The 13703-nt window shown below is 51.7% G+C and overlaps 1 protein-coding gene across 1 annotated transcript in view; it reads right to left on the reverse strand.

The window, feature by feature from the left end:
* LOC107115921 (probable palmitoyltransferase ZDHHC11) overlaps positions 1-13703 on the reverse strand; it is a 28510-nt gene that overhangs the window by 6470 nt on the left and 8337 nt on the right. The window contains exons 3-5 of the mRNA XM_015417718.1: positions 8919-9097; positions 5342-5443; positions 3255-3379 (exon numbers count right to left, since the gene is read on the reverse strand). Of these exons, the coding sequence (XP_015273204.1) occupies positions 3255-3379; positions 5342-5443; positions 8919-9097 (406 nt within the window). The remainder of the gene's footprint in view (positions 1-3254; positions 3380-5341; positions 5444-8918; positions 9098-13703) is intronic.

The raw sequence follows: 13703 nt of genomic DNA on the forward strand, positions 1-13703 counted from the left end.
TTTCAATAGAGATAAATGCAAAGTCCTACACTTAGGTACAAAAAATCAAAGGCGTAGAGATAGAATGGGAGGGACTTGGCTTGACAGCAGCACATGCGAAAGGGATCTAGGTGTTCTGGTGGATCACAAGCTAAACATGAGCCTGCAGTGCGATGTGACTGCGAAGAAAGCTAATGCAGTCTTAGGATGCATGAACAGAAGCATTGTGTCCAGATCATGGGAGGTGGTCGTTTCGCTCTGTTCTGCTATGGTCAGGCCTCACCTGGAGTACTGTGTCCAGTTTTGGGCACCACATTTGAGGAAGGATGTTGACAAGCTCGAGCGTGTCCAGAAGAGGGCAACCAGGATGGTGAAAGGGTTGGAGTCCAAGTCTTATGAGGAAAGGCTGAAAGAGTTGGGTCTGTTTAGTCTGGGAAAGAGAAGGCTTAGAGGGGACATGATTGCCGTCTTCAAGTATCTGAAGGGCTGTCATGTAGAAGATGGAGAAGAAATATTATCTCTTGCTCCGGATGCAAGACTAGAGCTAATGGGTGGAAATTACAAGGCAGTCGTTACCGGCTAAATATCAGGAGAAATTTCCTAACTGTAAGAGTGGTTGAGCAGTGGAACAGTCTGCCTCGGGAGGTGGTGGATTCTCCTTCGCTGGACGTTTTCTAGCGAAGGCTGGACAACCATCTTTCGGGTATGTTGTAGGTATGTAGGGCTATCTTTCAGCTATGCTCCTGCAGAGTGCAGGGGGTTGGACTAGATGACCTGCAAGGTCCCTTCCAACTCTAACATTCTATGATTCTAGGAAGTTCTGAAGGAAATTTGTGAGGAAATGACGTAAGACCGTATGAGAAGCCATGCTGGATCAGGCCAATGGCCCATCCAGTCTGACACAGTCCAACAGTGGCCAAAACCCAGGTGCCATCAGGAGGTCCATCAGTGGGGCCAGAACTTCAGAAGCCCTCCCACTGTGGGCACCCCCAAGCACCAAGAATACAGAGCATCACTGTCACATGAAAGCTTATACACTGAATTAATCTTTGTTGCTCTTAAAGGTGCCACTGATGGACCTCTGCTCCACATGTTTCTCCAATCCCCTTGTAACGAAATGGCTGCTAGGCAGAGGCAGCAGTGTATTTTAAAATGGATGCCAGCCTGGTAGTCCTTAGGAGGGGGGAGGTACTCCATAGGGAACAAGGGAGCTGCCATACCTCCCTGCCTACAGTTCCCAGAAGCGTGAGGGAAAAGAGCGGGAAAATATGGACACACCCCAGGGGCGGAGCCAGGGAGATAAAGGCTTTGGCTCCTGAGGGGGGAGTTCAGTCTCAGCCTGCTCTGGCCTTTGGCTCAGCTTGGACGGCAGCTTCGAGGGAGTGTACAGGTGGGGCTCTTGTTACCACAGGCTCCAGGGCATCCAGGCCACTATAAACCGTGGTGGACAGCCAGGAGGGTAACAGTACAAGTGACCAGTCCCAAGGAGGGCTGGGGTTTCTCCACAACAACAGGAGGTGGAAAGTAAATCCCATCCTGAGGCCCACAACCTCCAGAGATAGAGAGCGTGTGTGTAGGGGACAGAGGAATGGCGTTTTAAATCCTGTTTATTTTCTGTGCCCAGGTTGTATTGATGTGCTGTGTTTAAGTTTTGTGCCTAATATGTATATAGTTCAAATAAACCTTTTTTGAGTTTGAGACCTTGTGTGCCTTGACCACTTAGGCCTCCCCGCTTGGCATATTACCAGAAGCAAAAGGGAGGCCAGGGAACCCAAACGGGCCCAAATTGGAAGGGTTCCCAACTCTCCAGGGGGCACCCAATGATTGCGGTACCAACTTCCCAAGGTTGGGGAATCAGCCAGAGGGGTCTCACTGTCCCTCTAGGAAGGCGGCGTCCATTCAGTGAGTGGTGGCAGCGTGTAACGAAAGGAAATAGCCCCACCAGGAAGGGTGGGAAGGCAAAAACGGGCTTGCGAGCCACAGAATGGTTGCTCAGTCTCCCAGGGCTGAGGGCGGGTCCCCGTTTCACCACACCCCTCTTGAAGCTGCCTGTCCCCGTAGTCGCCACCACTTCCTGCGGCATGTACTTCCGTCAGATACTGCTGCCACCATATTCAATTGAACACTGTTTTCTTTTGAAAGTCAAATCATGGAAGGATTTTAAAATTTTCTTTTTGCTAGAAGGTTGCAACCAATTTACGATTTACGACAAGGGACACGGTTTGCCACTGCCCGTCTCTGCACAGCAACCCTAGGATTTCTTCCTGGCCTCCCATCCAAGTGCTAACCGGGGCCGACCCTGCTTAGCTTCCGAGATCTGCTGAGATCAGGTTAGCTTGGCCCATCCAGGTCAGGGCCATGGAAGGACATACACCTCAAATTACACCAAAGTTAAATACCCATTCCAAACTTTTATTAATAGGGACATTTTAAGGTGTGGGGACATGGCAGGGTACCAGCTTTGCACGCAAAAGGTCTCAGGATCAATCCCTCAGCATCTCCCATTAGAAATGATGTGGAAGACCTCCGCCCAAGACCCCAGCGAGCTCTTGCCAGTCAGTCAGTGTCGACTATATTGTATGTTGTAGGGCTATCTTTTGGCTATGCTCCTGCAGAGTGCAGGGGGTTGGACTAGATGACCTGCAAGGTCCCTTCCGACTTTAACATTCTATGACTCTATGACTATACTGACCTAGATAGGCCAAGGATCTGATTCAGTACAAGGCAGCTTCATGTGTCTTCATGAGAGGTGAAAGAAGTCAAATTGAATTGTGATCCCCCCCAGTTTTACATGCACTCTCAAGGGAAGGGACAACCTCATGAAAGCCACAAGTAATTTTGCCGCTTTGCGCTGACTTCCCCATCCTTTAACTTCTGTGCACAAAATGTTCAGCATGATGAGCTGTGATCCACAGGGATATTCAGAACCATTCGTCTACGAAATACAGTAGTTTCCCTTGTTAAAGGTCAAAATCAATGGCAAAGAAACCAGAAGGGCCTTCATTTCAGAAAATACCACTACCACCTTGAATATGTACTAAGAACATGAGAAGAGCCCTGCTGGATCAGACCAGTGGTCCCTCTAGTCCAGCATCCTGTCTCACTCAGTGGCCAACCAGTTCCTCTGGAGGGCCAACAACAGGACACAGAGGCTGAGGCCTTCCCCTGATGCTGACTCCTGGCACTGGTATTTTTAAGGACTGCTGCCTCTGAACATGGAGGATCTACTACTAGACCATTGGAGAAAGAGAGATGTTAAGTCAGTGGAACAATACTTTCAAACTGAGGAGCTGTGCGGAGCTGTCCCGGATCCACAAAATACTGGATGAAGACGTACAGGACCACCAAGATCCGCAGGAAGAGCCCAAGAACAGCGGAAGCCACTGCGCTGAAGAAAAACCTGGGCGGGCAGACACGGACAGAAAGAGTCACGAATGTGCAACAGCGGAGGCTTACGAAGCTTTTGTGTAGAAAAGGCACAGTTATTTAATGACAGATTTACAACCGTTCTGCTCACCTAGAACGAAAGACCGAGGGGCCTGGGTCCGTCACGTGGTACAATCACTGTCCCAGCATGTGCCTGTCCAGTTTGGATTTTAAGGGATCCAGGAAATGTTTTATGGTTCTTCCCAGCTGGCAATCTGGTCTGTGCAAACTCAGCTCCCCCAGTCATTTTAACCAGGGGTCATTTCGTAGAAAAAGAGATGCAGGAGCTCATTTGCATATGCCACACCCCCTGACAAAGGGCAGGCATGTTTAGAATGCCTTTCTCTCCCATCCCCATCCAGGGAAGGGAAAGAAAGGCATTTAAATCCCCCCCAGGTAGCGGGGGGGACTCTGCAGGCCTTCCCTGGCCCGTCCACCTGCGTGGGCAGGCCAGGGGGGGCCCACCCCAGGCTCCTTACTGCCGGAGCGCCGTTCTACCACACTCCTGGGACCCGTCAGAAGCTTCTTGTGGGCTCCTGGACTGCCTGCCGTCTATTACCGAATCATCCTCGAAAACAGGTGCCCGCCGACATCTTTCCTGGTGCCCACCAAGCGTTTTCAGAAAGTGGGCAGGGCCAGGGGTGGCTTGGGCCCAGCACGGATTCTGATTGTCCCCTGGAGATTTGACTGGCTGTGCAGATTTTTAAAAACGTCGCCTTGGCAACAGCTGCCACCACGACACAAAGATCTTCACTGGGGGAATGAAGGGAAGCTGTGGCACCTGTTTTGTGCCTGGCTCTACCCTCTTGTGGCAGCTGTTTTGGGGCAGCCATTTTGTGGCTGAGTCCACCAAGCTGTGTCAGAACTCCAAAGGTGCCCATAGGCTTAAAAAGGTTGGGGACCAGTGTTCCCTCTAAGCTGAGTTAGTGTGAGCCATCTCACCGTTTTTTAGCCTCCAGCTCACAGATTTTTGCCTTAGCTCAGGAAGGAGGAGGGCTCCAGAGCAAACTGATTTATGTAGCAGCCAAATCGCTCGCTCACAACTTTAATGCCAGCAGCTCACAAAGTAGAATTTTTGCTCACAAGACTCCACGGCTTAGAGGGTGCATTGCTGGGGACCACTGCTCTAAAACATGCAGCCTGATGGGAAAGAGAAAAAAAAAGTGGCCATGTTCTGGGTCGCATTCTCAGTTGTTGTTGTGGTTGTTATTATTTTCTAGATCGCCCTCCCACCAAAGTGCTCAGGGTAGTGTACACCATGCGTAAAAACATACAATAACTAATTTAAAAACATCAACAGCATCAGACAGCAAACAACCAGTAATGAGTCAGAATAAAAATCAGGAACAAATCTCTCCTTGATGGCACTCAGAATGCAGTTTCTTCCTCCAAGGGGTGGGTCATGAGCCCGATGCGATGGGAAAGCGTTGCTGTCCTCAACCATCTCTGTTTTGCACGCCCTGTGGAACTGCATTAGGCCCCGGAGGGCGCGGATGTCATTAAGTAGAGAGTTCCCCCGGGGCAGGAGCCAGGGCCCAGAAGGCCGGCAGGTCCAAAGGACCTGAAGGCATGTTCTTAGAGTCAAGACTGTACAAAACCCAGGGAGTTCTGAGATTTGCTGAAGCTACATTTTCATGCCTCTAATAAAGTCAGCCATATGTATCAAATACTTCCTAGTTAACACAAAAAGGCTGTGCCCATCAGTCATCCATACTTAGTACATGGGTGGGGGGCATTTACGCTTCTTTATAAGAACAATGAATCACCAACTCAGTCTATATTCTGCCTATGCAGATTGGTCAGATATTTTTGAGATGTATCTAGAGGTGGCGGTCTGAAACACTATGGGAGGGATTCTTTGACCATTCCGCCCTCCTGGAAAGATGCCTGCTTTATAGACAGGAAAGAAATCCCAAGCTAGCGGCTGTTAACTTACCAGTAATTTTTGCTTCCAACGCAGTTATTTAGCCAGTTGCAATGGTGATCGAAGTCTGCAATGCATTTATTGCAGGCACTACAGTGTTTGACTTTTGGCCCTCTAGGGGGGGAAATACATTAAAGAAATACATTCAACGGCTTAAAGTTTGCACGAGAATATATCATACAGTGAGGGCAAGGCTTCGTATTTAGATAGCTCATATACCGGGGGGCCCAACGGGCTGGCCGCAGGCACTGTGGCACCCGCCCACACCTTTCCTGGTGCCTGCCAAAATTATTTTGGAAAGTGGACACGGTCAGGTGGGTCTTTTGCTCAGCAAGGCTTCTGATTGGCCACTAGAGATTGGACTGGCTGTGCAGATTTTTTTTAAAAAATGTCGCTTTGGCAGCCGCCGCCACCGCAACACAGGGACCTTCACTGGCTCACTGAAGGTAAGCTCTGGCAGCCATTTTGGGCCTGGGCCTGCCTCCTGCAGCAGCCCTTTTGTGGCAGCCATTTTGTGTCCGCAGCCACCTCACGGTGTCAAAATTCCAAAGGTGCCCACAGGCTCAAAAAGATTAGGGACCACTGGTGGAGACTCTATATGCACACAGAAGCGATATGTAGGGCTGCCAGGTTCCTCGGGCCTGGGGGTGGGGGATGGGGGGGTGAGCTTATTGGGAGTGGGGAGCAATGCTGAAAAGAAACACAAAGTCACCTGGAAGTGATGTAGACACATTGGGGATGTCGGGGGTGGGGGCCACACTCTGGTTTTTGGGCAATACTCTATGGTAGAATTAGCTTCTACCATAGAGCTTTGCCCTAAAACCAGCACGTCATACCCCAGGTGACGAAGGCATGTCGTGTTTATTTCCAGCTTCTGCCTGTTTGAGGGGTAGTTAGGGGGCAGAGAGGACCCCAAACCGGGGGGACCCTTGCCCACACTGGGTCTGGCCGCCCTAGCAATAAGCCACCTAGGATACGCAGCCTGAGAAGTGGTGTACCAAGTTTAGAGGGCAGCCGGCCACCTCCAAGCTTTTAAAACTGTTGTCCAAGCTGAGAACGCCATTGTAAAGGCTCATCACAAGTGTGGTTATTTAACTGCAATCAGCCAGTCATTTGGGAGATAACCTCCAAAGCGGCCTGGGAGGCCTGTCGCCAGGATTTTTTAAGTCTGAGGGCCTTTAAATTTCTTAGGGGGCACTGGCTAATTGAATTAAAGGTAATTTAATTAAGTTTCTGGGGGAAATAGGTGCTGTCTGACTCTGCGCGGCCACCGTAGCTGGCCCTTCACGCCAGACAGCCGCACAGGAGTACCCGACTCCTTCCCTGCACCTGCTGCTGCTCAGGGGCCCTGGGATGGATGGGAAGTTGTGGGGCCTTGACAGTAAGTCGGGGGGGGGCATAGCCCCAAGATGCCCCACTGTAGCCACGGCCCTGCGGCCTGGTCTCTTCCTGACGAATGAGGATTCCAAACCTCCTCTCTCCTGCTCCCTGTCCCAAACCTCCTTCAACGCTTTCTGCCTCTGCAGCCTCCCCCCTTCTATGGCCCGGTACATAGGCAGCAGAATGATGCGGCAGAATGGACTGTGTCCGTTCAGACTGTAGCCACATGGGATGCCATTTTCAAAATGCAGGGCCCCATGAAAACCCTGCAAGCAGAAATCACGCACTGGCGGAAGGGGAAGTGAGCCAAATCTTGGGATGCTTCGTTTCTACTTGCTGGGAGGTTTTTGTTTTAAATACACACAATGGCCCCGGACACACGGGCCAGATAACGCGGGGGGGGGGGGGGCGTGGCTTTTTGCGCCGGTTCAATTTAATGCGCCAAAACACGATCAGACGCCGCGGGCAGCAAATCGGGGTTTTGTTTGTCGGTGCGTGTTTCCGGCGCGCGTCGACACGGCAAGAGGAGCGCGCTTGAGCGATCACACGTAGGTATTCCGTCGACAGCCTGTAGCAAACCATTTCCTAGTAGGCTTTCCCGGGTATTTTTTAAACTCCGGATCTTCGGGCAGATGCTACGGGTCGGCGATGGGTGTGCTACGCTTGCCAGATGTGTCCTTGTGATCGCGCCTGTATACTCCGCCCAACATTCGTGCCTCTCCCGCGGCAAATCCTCCGTGTGACCGGGGCCAATGTAGCACTACGTAAATGTGATTCTGCACCTGTATTCTGAAGTTTCACATTGTGTTCTACCACCTCAGGATTCTACCGTGTCATTCTGCCACGTGCATAGACCAAATAAAACCTATTGCAAGAACGTACATCGTCCTCATAAAACATTTGTGCTTTAAGAAATACACAAGGGGTAATTTCCCACAAGAGCTGCTCCGCGCTCACTCTTCTCTTTGGCCCGATGGTACGTGTCAATTTCACACAAGCTGCTGCGCGACCGCTTCGTGCCATTTCCCCCGCGTCTACTCAATCCTGTTTTTTGAGGACTGAGTAGACGTGGGGCAAATCGCACGATGCTGCGGGGCAAAATGCGGCCGCGCAGCAGTTTGTGTGAAATTGACACGTACCATCGGGGCAAAAGGGAGGAGTGAGCACGGAGCAGCGCTTGTGGGAAATCACCCAAGATATATACAAGTGTAAAGCTGCTTTCTACTGAATCACACCATCATTCCATCAAGGTCAGTGTTGTCTACTCAGACTGGGAGGGGCTCTCCAGGGTCTCAGGCCGAGGTCTTTGCCCACCCCTACTGCCTGGTCTTTTCAACTGGAGACGCCTGGGATTAGAACCTGGGACCTTCTGCATGCCGAGCAGATGCTCTTCCACGGAGCCCCAGACCTACACCTTTTATTGGCCTTCTCAGGACAGAAAAACTGCTAAGTTGCCAAGGAATTAAAATGTGGACTTCGCTGCCAGAGGATGTAGTGATGGCCACAGGAGTAAGCAGCTTTAAAGGGGGATGAGATAGATTCATGGAGTATAAGTCTGTCAATGGTTACTAGCCATAGTGGCTGACGGGAACCTCCACATTCAGAGGCACTAAGCCTCTGAATCCCAGAGCCAGGAGGCAACATCTGGGGAAGGCCTCAGCCTCCATGTCCTGTTTTTGGCTCTCCAGAGGAACTGATTGCCCACTGTGTGAGACAGGACGCTGGACTAGAGGGACCACTGGCCTGACACAGCAGGGCTCTTCTTAGTTCTTATGAACCTCAGGTTTCCCCACCACAGTTTTGATACCACAGAGTTAGATCCACCCTCATTTCCCCTTGTCACCCTTTCTCTTTCCTCCTAGATTCCCCTCTCCTCTGCAAAAGATGGATGTGGTATCGTTGGCATATCCACCCTTGAAATAAACTCATGACCTACTTGTTGGCCACAACTCTTGAAGGCCAAGAGTTCTAGCATCTAAGGCCACTGCTGGCTCAAAGCAAGCATTATCTGTCAGAGGTTAGATTCAGACAGGTAGCCGTATTGGTCTGAAGCAGGCACACAAAAGTTTATACCCAGGATTAAATTTTGTTGGTCTTAAAGGTGCCGCTGGGCTCAGACTCTGTGCCACTAGACAGAGGTGTTGTGGGATCTTTATTTTTTGCCAAGGAACAAGGTCTCCATTTACAATAGTATTAAGGGAAGACTTACACTTCAACTTCACAAAGGTAGCAGCGCTGGTTCTGAATCACATGCTTGCACGTGCTGCGGTCAAAGATCGGCATGGGCTTGTTGTAGTTTTTCTTGGCCAGGACATTCTGATCCGCTGGATCGATCGTGACGGCGACCAGGTGATTAATCAAGTGATAGATAAAAAGCAGGCCAATCACCTGTGTGATGACGTTAAGGAAGACTGGGAGAACAAGACGTTGGGCCTTCGCACAAATCCACCGCCATCAGTTCCTTCTTTATGGCTATAAAGGACAAATACAAGGCCGAATAACCTTTGTGGACTATGTAACGTTAGGAGAAAGGAGGGTTGCCACTTCTGGATTGGGAAATACCTGGAGATTTGGGGGGGTGGAACCTGAGGAGGGTGAGGTTTGGGGAGGGGAGGGACCTCGGCAGGGTCTGATGCCAGACAGCCCATCTTCTGTCTGGATCTTTCGCCTGGAGATCAGTTGTAATCCCAGGCGATCTCCAGCCACCAACTGGAGACTGGCAACCCTCTCATCAAGAGACTTTAGGACAGTGCTGTCAACCCTTTTAGAGACCGAGTGCCCAAACTGCGACCTAAAACTCATTTATTTATCGCAAAGTGCCAACACGGCAATTTAACCTGAATCCTGAGGTTTTACTTTAGAAAAAACAACTCATACATTAATTTAAGATGATCCAAACAAAGTAAGGAAAGCAATCCCAAATGCTTTCATTTACTTAAAATTATTTGGCAGAGGATTCGACACTTTAATGATGGTCTGGGCCTGGCTGGGGCGATGGCACGCGTGCCCACAGAGAGGGCTCTGAGTGCCACCTCTGGCACCCGTGCCGTAGGTTCGCCACCACTGCTTTAGGACAAGCTGGAATCCTTCTAGATTACAAATGTGGTGTCTATTCCGAAGATAGCCCCTGCGTTTCCCTCAGTCAGGCTGGCCTCGTCCCAAATGTTCCAATGTCTTGTATTGTTTCACGTGAAAATCCTGGCCTCGGCCGTGCCGCGAGATTTATGGCAAGACAAAGAACCCCCAGCTATGGCACGGGCGCTCACGATTACCAAGGCAGCTATTGACAACAAACACTCACAGTGGGTCACCTGCCATCATTATCATGACAGACGACTGTAAATTTGACCGGAGAATCAGTGGCTCGAGTCCAGGTTTGCTCTCTAGTATCAAAGCAGAACATTTCTCTCCTATAAATAAAAGACTCTCCAGTTGCTTTAATGGGGGGGGGGGAGTCTCACTGGCTCCCTGGAGCCCCCTCTGGGCAATCGACAGCCTTTACGCAGCTATCGTGCTTTGGGAAATCTGCCCCGTGAGCTCTGTAACCTTCCAGAAGCGACAGATCTAAACGCTTCCTTTGAGGCTCGGAAAAAGCAGTTGGGAGCCTCGAGATGCCCTCGCTCAAGGGGTCCCCAGCGTTGCACCTGCCAACACCTTTCCTGGTGCCCGCCCAAGTAGTTTTAGAGAGCCAGGTGCAGCTTTTGCCTAGCAGAGCTTCTCACTGGCCGTGCAGATTTTTTAAAAACGCTGCTTCAGCAGCAGCTGCCACCACAGCGCAAGGGTAGCGTTGCCAAGTGGAACTTACCTTGGCGGTGGGGGACTCCCGGGTGGATCCCGAAGCGCGCGCCGCACACACGTCACCAGGAAGTGACGTTATGACGCCGGGCACGCTGGGGGCGGGGCCACGACCATACAAGGGAAAACCATAGTTTTCCCTTGTATGGCTGTGGCCCCGCCCCCAGCGTGCCCGCGTCACTTCTGAGTGATGCGCACGTCGGGGAGGAGTTCCCCCCGGGGCCCGATCCGGCGGCGCTGGGGAACGGGCCTCTGGGGCGGGGGTTTCCCCGCCCCCCGGGGGGACTTGGGATCCCTACGCAAGGGTCTTCACTGGGGGACTGAAGGGAAGCTGCGGCAGCCGTTCTGGGGCTGGCTCTGCCTCCTGAGGCAGCCGTTTTGGGGCTGCGCCCAACCCACCACCCCATGTCAGAATTATAATGGTTCTCAAAAAGGTTGGGGGCCTCCGTGCTAGACGGAGAGAACAGCATGTGCTAGACCGGGAGCCCCCAATGTGGCGCCCATGGGTCCCAAGGTGCCTGGCAACCCCTTTCCTGGTGCCCTCCAAGTGTGCGGGGACAGGTGGGACTTTTGCCCTGTACGGCTTCTGACTGGCCACTTGTCAGAGCCCACAGCCAACAACGGAGTACACGCTTTCAGGAAAGGCAATACTTTTATTGAAGAGCTATATTAACAAGGTCACTGTTAAGAATGGCAGTTGCCCCTTGGACATAATAAGATATAGGGTATTCGTATGCACCCCCCCTCCCCACTGCGCTGGCCGGTTAGGCACCCTCCCGCGCACGGGATAAAGCTTGCAAACTGTTTCTAGCCGAAGCTGGGAACTCGTATTCTCCCGCGGCTCCCTGGTAAAGGCAGACACCACAACCCCCACCTGCACATCTTTACAGATAAGCGTTTCAGCACGAAGCACAGAAAGGAATGCAAGAGCAATGACACCGACGCTGTCTGACCATCCCAACCCCCATGGCAGCATAGCTGACACCACTGAAGATTTGAATGGCTGTGCAGATGGTTAAAAACATTACTTTGGGAGCAGCTGCCACCACGGCACCAGGATCTTTCATTGTATGACTGAAAGCAAGCTGCGCCCACCATTTTGCGCCTGGCCCCGCCTCCTATGGCATCCATTTTGTGCCTGGCCCCACCTCCCATGGCAGCTATTTTGTGCCTGGCCCCGCCTCCCACGGCAGCCGTTTTGTGGCTGTGCCCACCATGCCATGTCAAATTCCACATGCACCCACAGGCTCACAAAGGTTGAGGACGCCTGCCCCTCACGCCTGCCTGATCACTGCTGCTGTGGTTGGATCTGAAGTGCCCTCCGAAGTGGATAAGCGATTTGAGAAAGAAAACGACTCGTGTCCTTTCATGACTTGTGGAGGCTGCCTGAACCGAAGGTAATGGTTAAGAGACGGGTCCTTTCCCCACTGGGATCTCACCCCTGGGTTTATCAGAGTTCCACTCGCGACCCGATACCTTGCATCGATCCCCGGTTATAGCAGCATCCGTTTACCCCGGGACAAGAGTGGGGTGAAACCGGGGTGACCTCAGTGTAATGTGGAAACAAAAAAATACCCCGAGATAATTACAGGGGTGAACTCGAGTGTGGTTTGGAATGTAAGTTCGGGGACAGGGTTGAACCAGGATTTAAGGTCTTGGGCGGAAAGGACCATGGTCTGATCTCTCTTTCAAGGACCGGCTGGGGCTTGAAGAAGGCAGAACACCTTCAGTTCAGCACAAGAGGCCAAGAAACACCTTCGGAAGATGGAGAGGGAAGCGGACAGAGCCCGCTGCAAGTTGGCTGAAGCACTGCAGGGTGCCGGATCTCTCTCCTGTGCTCGTGTTCGGGGGCGGAGATAGATGTAAAAGGTAAAGGCAAAGGTTTCCCTTGCTTGAAAGCCAGTCGAGTCCGACGTTTCCGTGGTCATGTGGCCGGCATGACAAAACACCAAGGCGCACGGAACGCTGTTCCCTTCCCACCGAAGTGGTACCTATTTATCTCCTTGCAATTTCTTGCTTTCGGACTGCTAGGTTGGCAGGAGCTGGAACTAGAGACGGGAGCTCACTCCGTCATGCGGCACACCCGGGTCTCAAACTGCTGAACTACTGACCTTCCACAGCCTGCAGTTCAGTGTCTTAACCACTTGAGCCACCGCAGCTCCGGAGATAGATGATCTGCTACAAAATCAAAAGAGTGCCTCTTTGTCTCTCTAGCCATTGGCCATAGTAGTGGGGTCGGGTTGCCAACCCCTTGCTGGAGGTGGGGATCCCCCACTTCTGGGGGCAGCCGCCAATCAGCTGGCTGGCAGGGGGACTTCATAAGCGCAGTAGGGAAGCCGAGGCCACATCGCTAGCAACATGGTGAAGTTACATTATCGTGTTGGTGACATCCAGATCATTACTCATTACTCTCCCCAAATGGTGGCCTCTGGCTGGTTAGTTTGGTGTGGTGGTTGAGTGCGTGGACTCTAATCTGGGAGAACCAGGTTTGATTCCCCATTCCTCCACTTGCACCTGGCTAGACGACCTCGGGCAAGCCACAGTTCTGTCAGAGCTGTTCTCTAAAGGACAGTTCTGGAAAGAGCTCTCTCAGCCCCACGTCTTCTCAATCTCAAAAATAAGGATCGAGAAGACGCAGGGGAAATCGCGGGGAGATGCAGGTCAAAATATGGCCACGTGGCGAATAGTGTGAAACTGACCAATGCAAGGGGGGGAAACAGAAGAGCGAGTGCAGCACAGCTTCTTGTGGGGAATCAGTCGTGGTGAACAAGATGTGAGCCAAACTGGTGGGTCTTCCAGCATCCTTTCTTCCCACAAAGCAGTCATGAATCCTTTTTTTTATATAATAGTCCTGCCTTCTTAATGACAGACACAGAGCTGGTATCACCAGCACATTGATAACACCCAAGCCCACAATTCCAGGGAATCTCTACTGGAACCTTTCAGATTGATATTTAATCATGTACGCTAGTGGCCGCACAGATCCCTCCTATAACACACAACAGCCCCCAGGAAACTGATATAAATAATCCCACTTGGGTGGGACCCTTCAGAAAAAGAATGAAGCTATTGACGTACCCGCCCCAGACACCCCAACCAGCTGTTCAAGATGCCGCGGGAGTTATAGGGGCGCCTCCTGTCTCAAAAATCCCAGGATCAACCAGGAGGTATCCCCCTTGACAAGCTCCAGACATAGATC

This window comes from Gekko japonicus, unplaced genomic scaffold (assembly GCF_001447785.1).
Source record: "Gekko japonicus isolate JY-2015 unplaced genomic scaffold, Gekko_japonicus_V1.1 scaffold97, whole genome shotgun sequence".
Taxonomy (NCBI): domain Eukaryota; kingdom Metazoa; phylum Chordata; class Lepidosauria; order Squamata; family Gekkonidae; genus Gekko; species Gekko japonicus.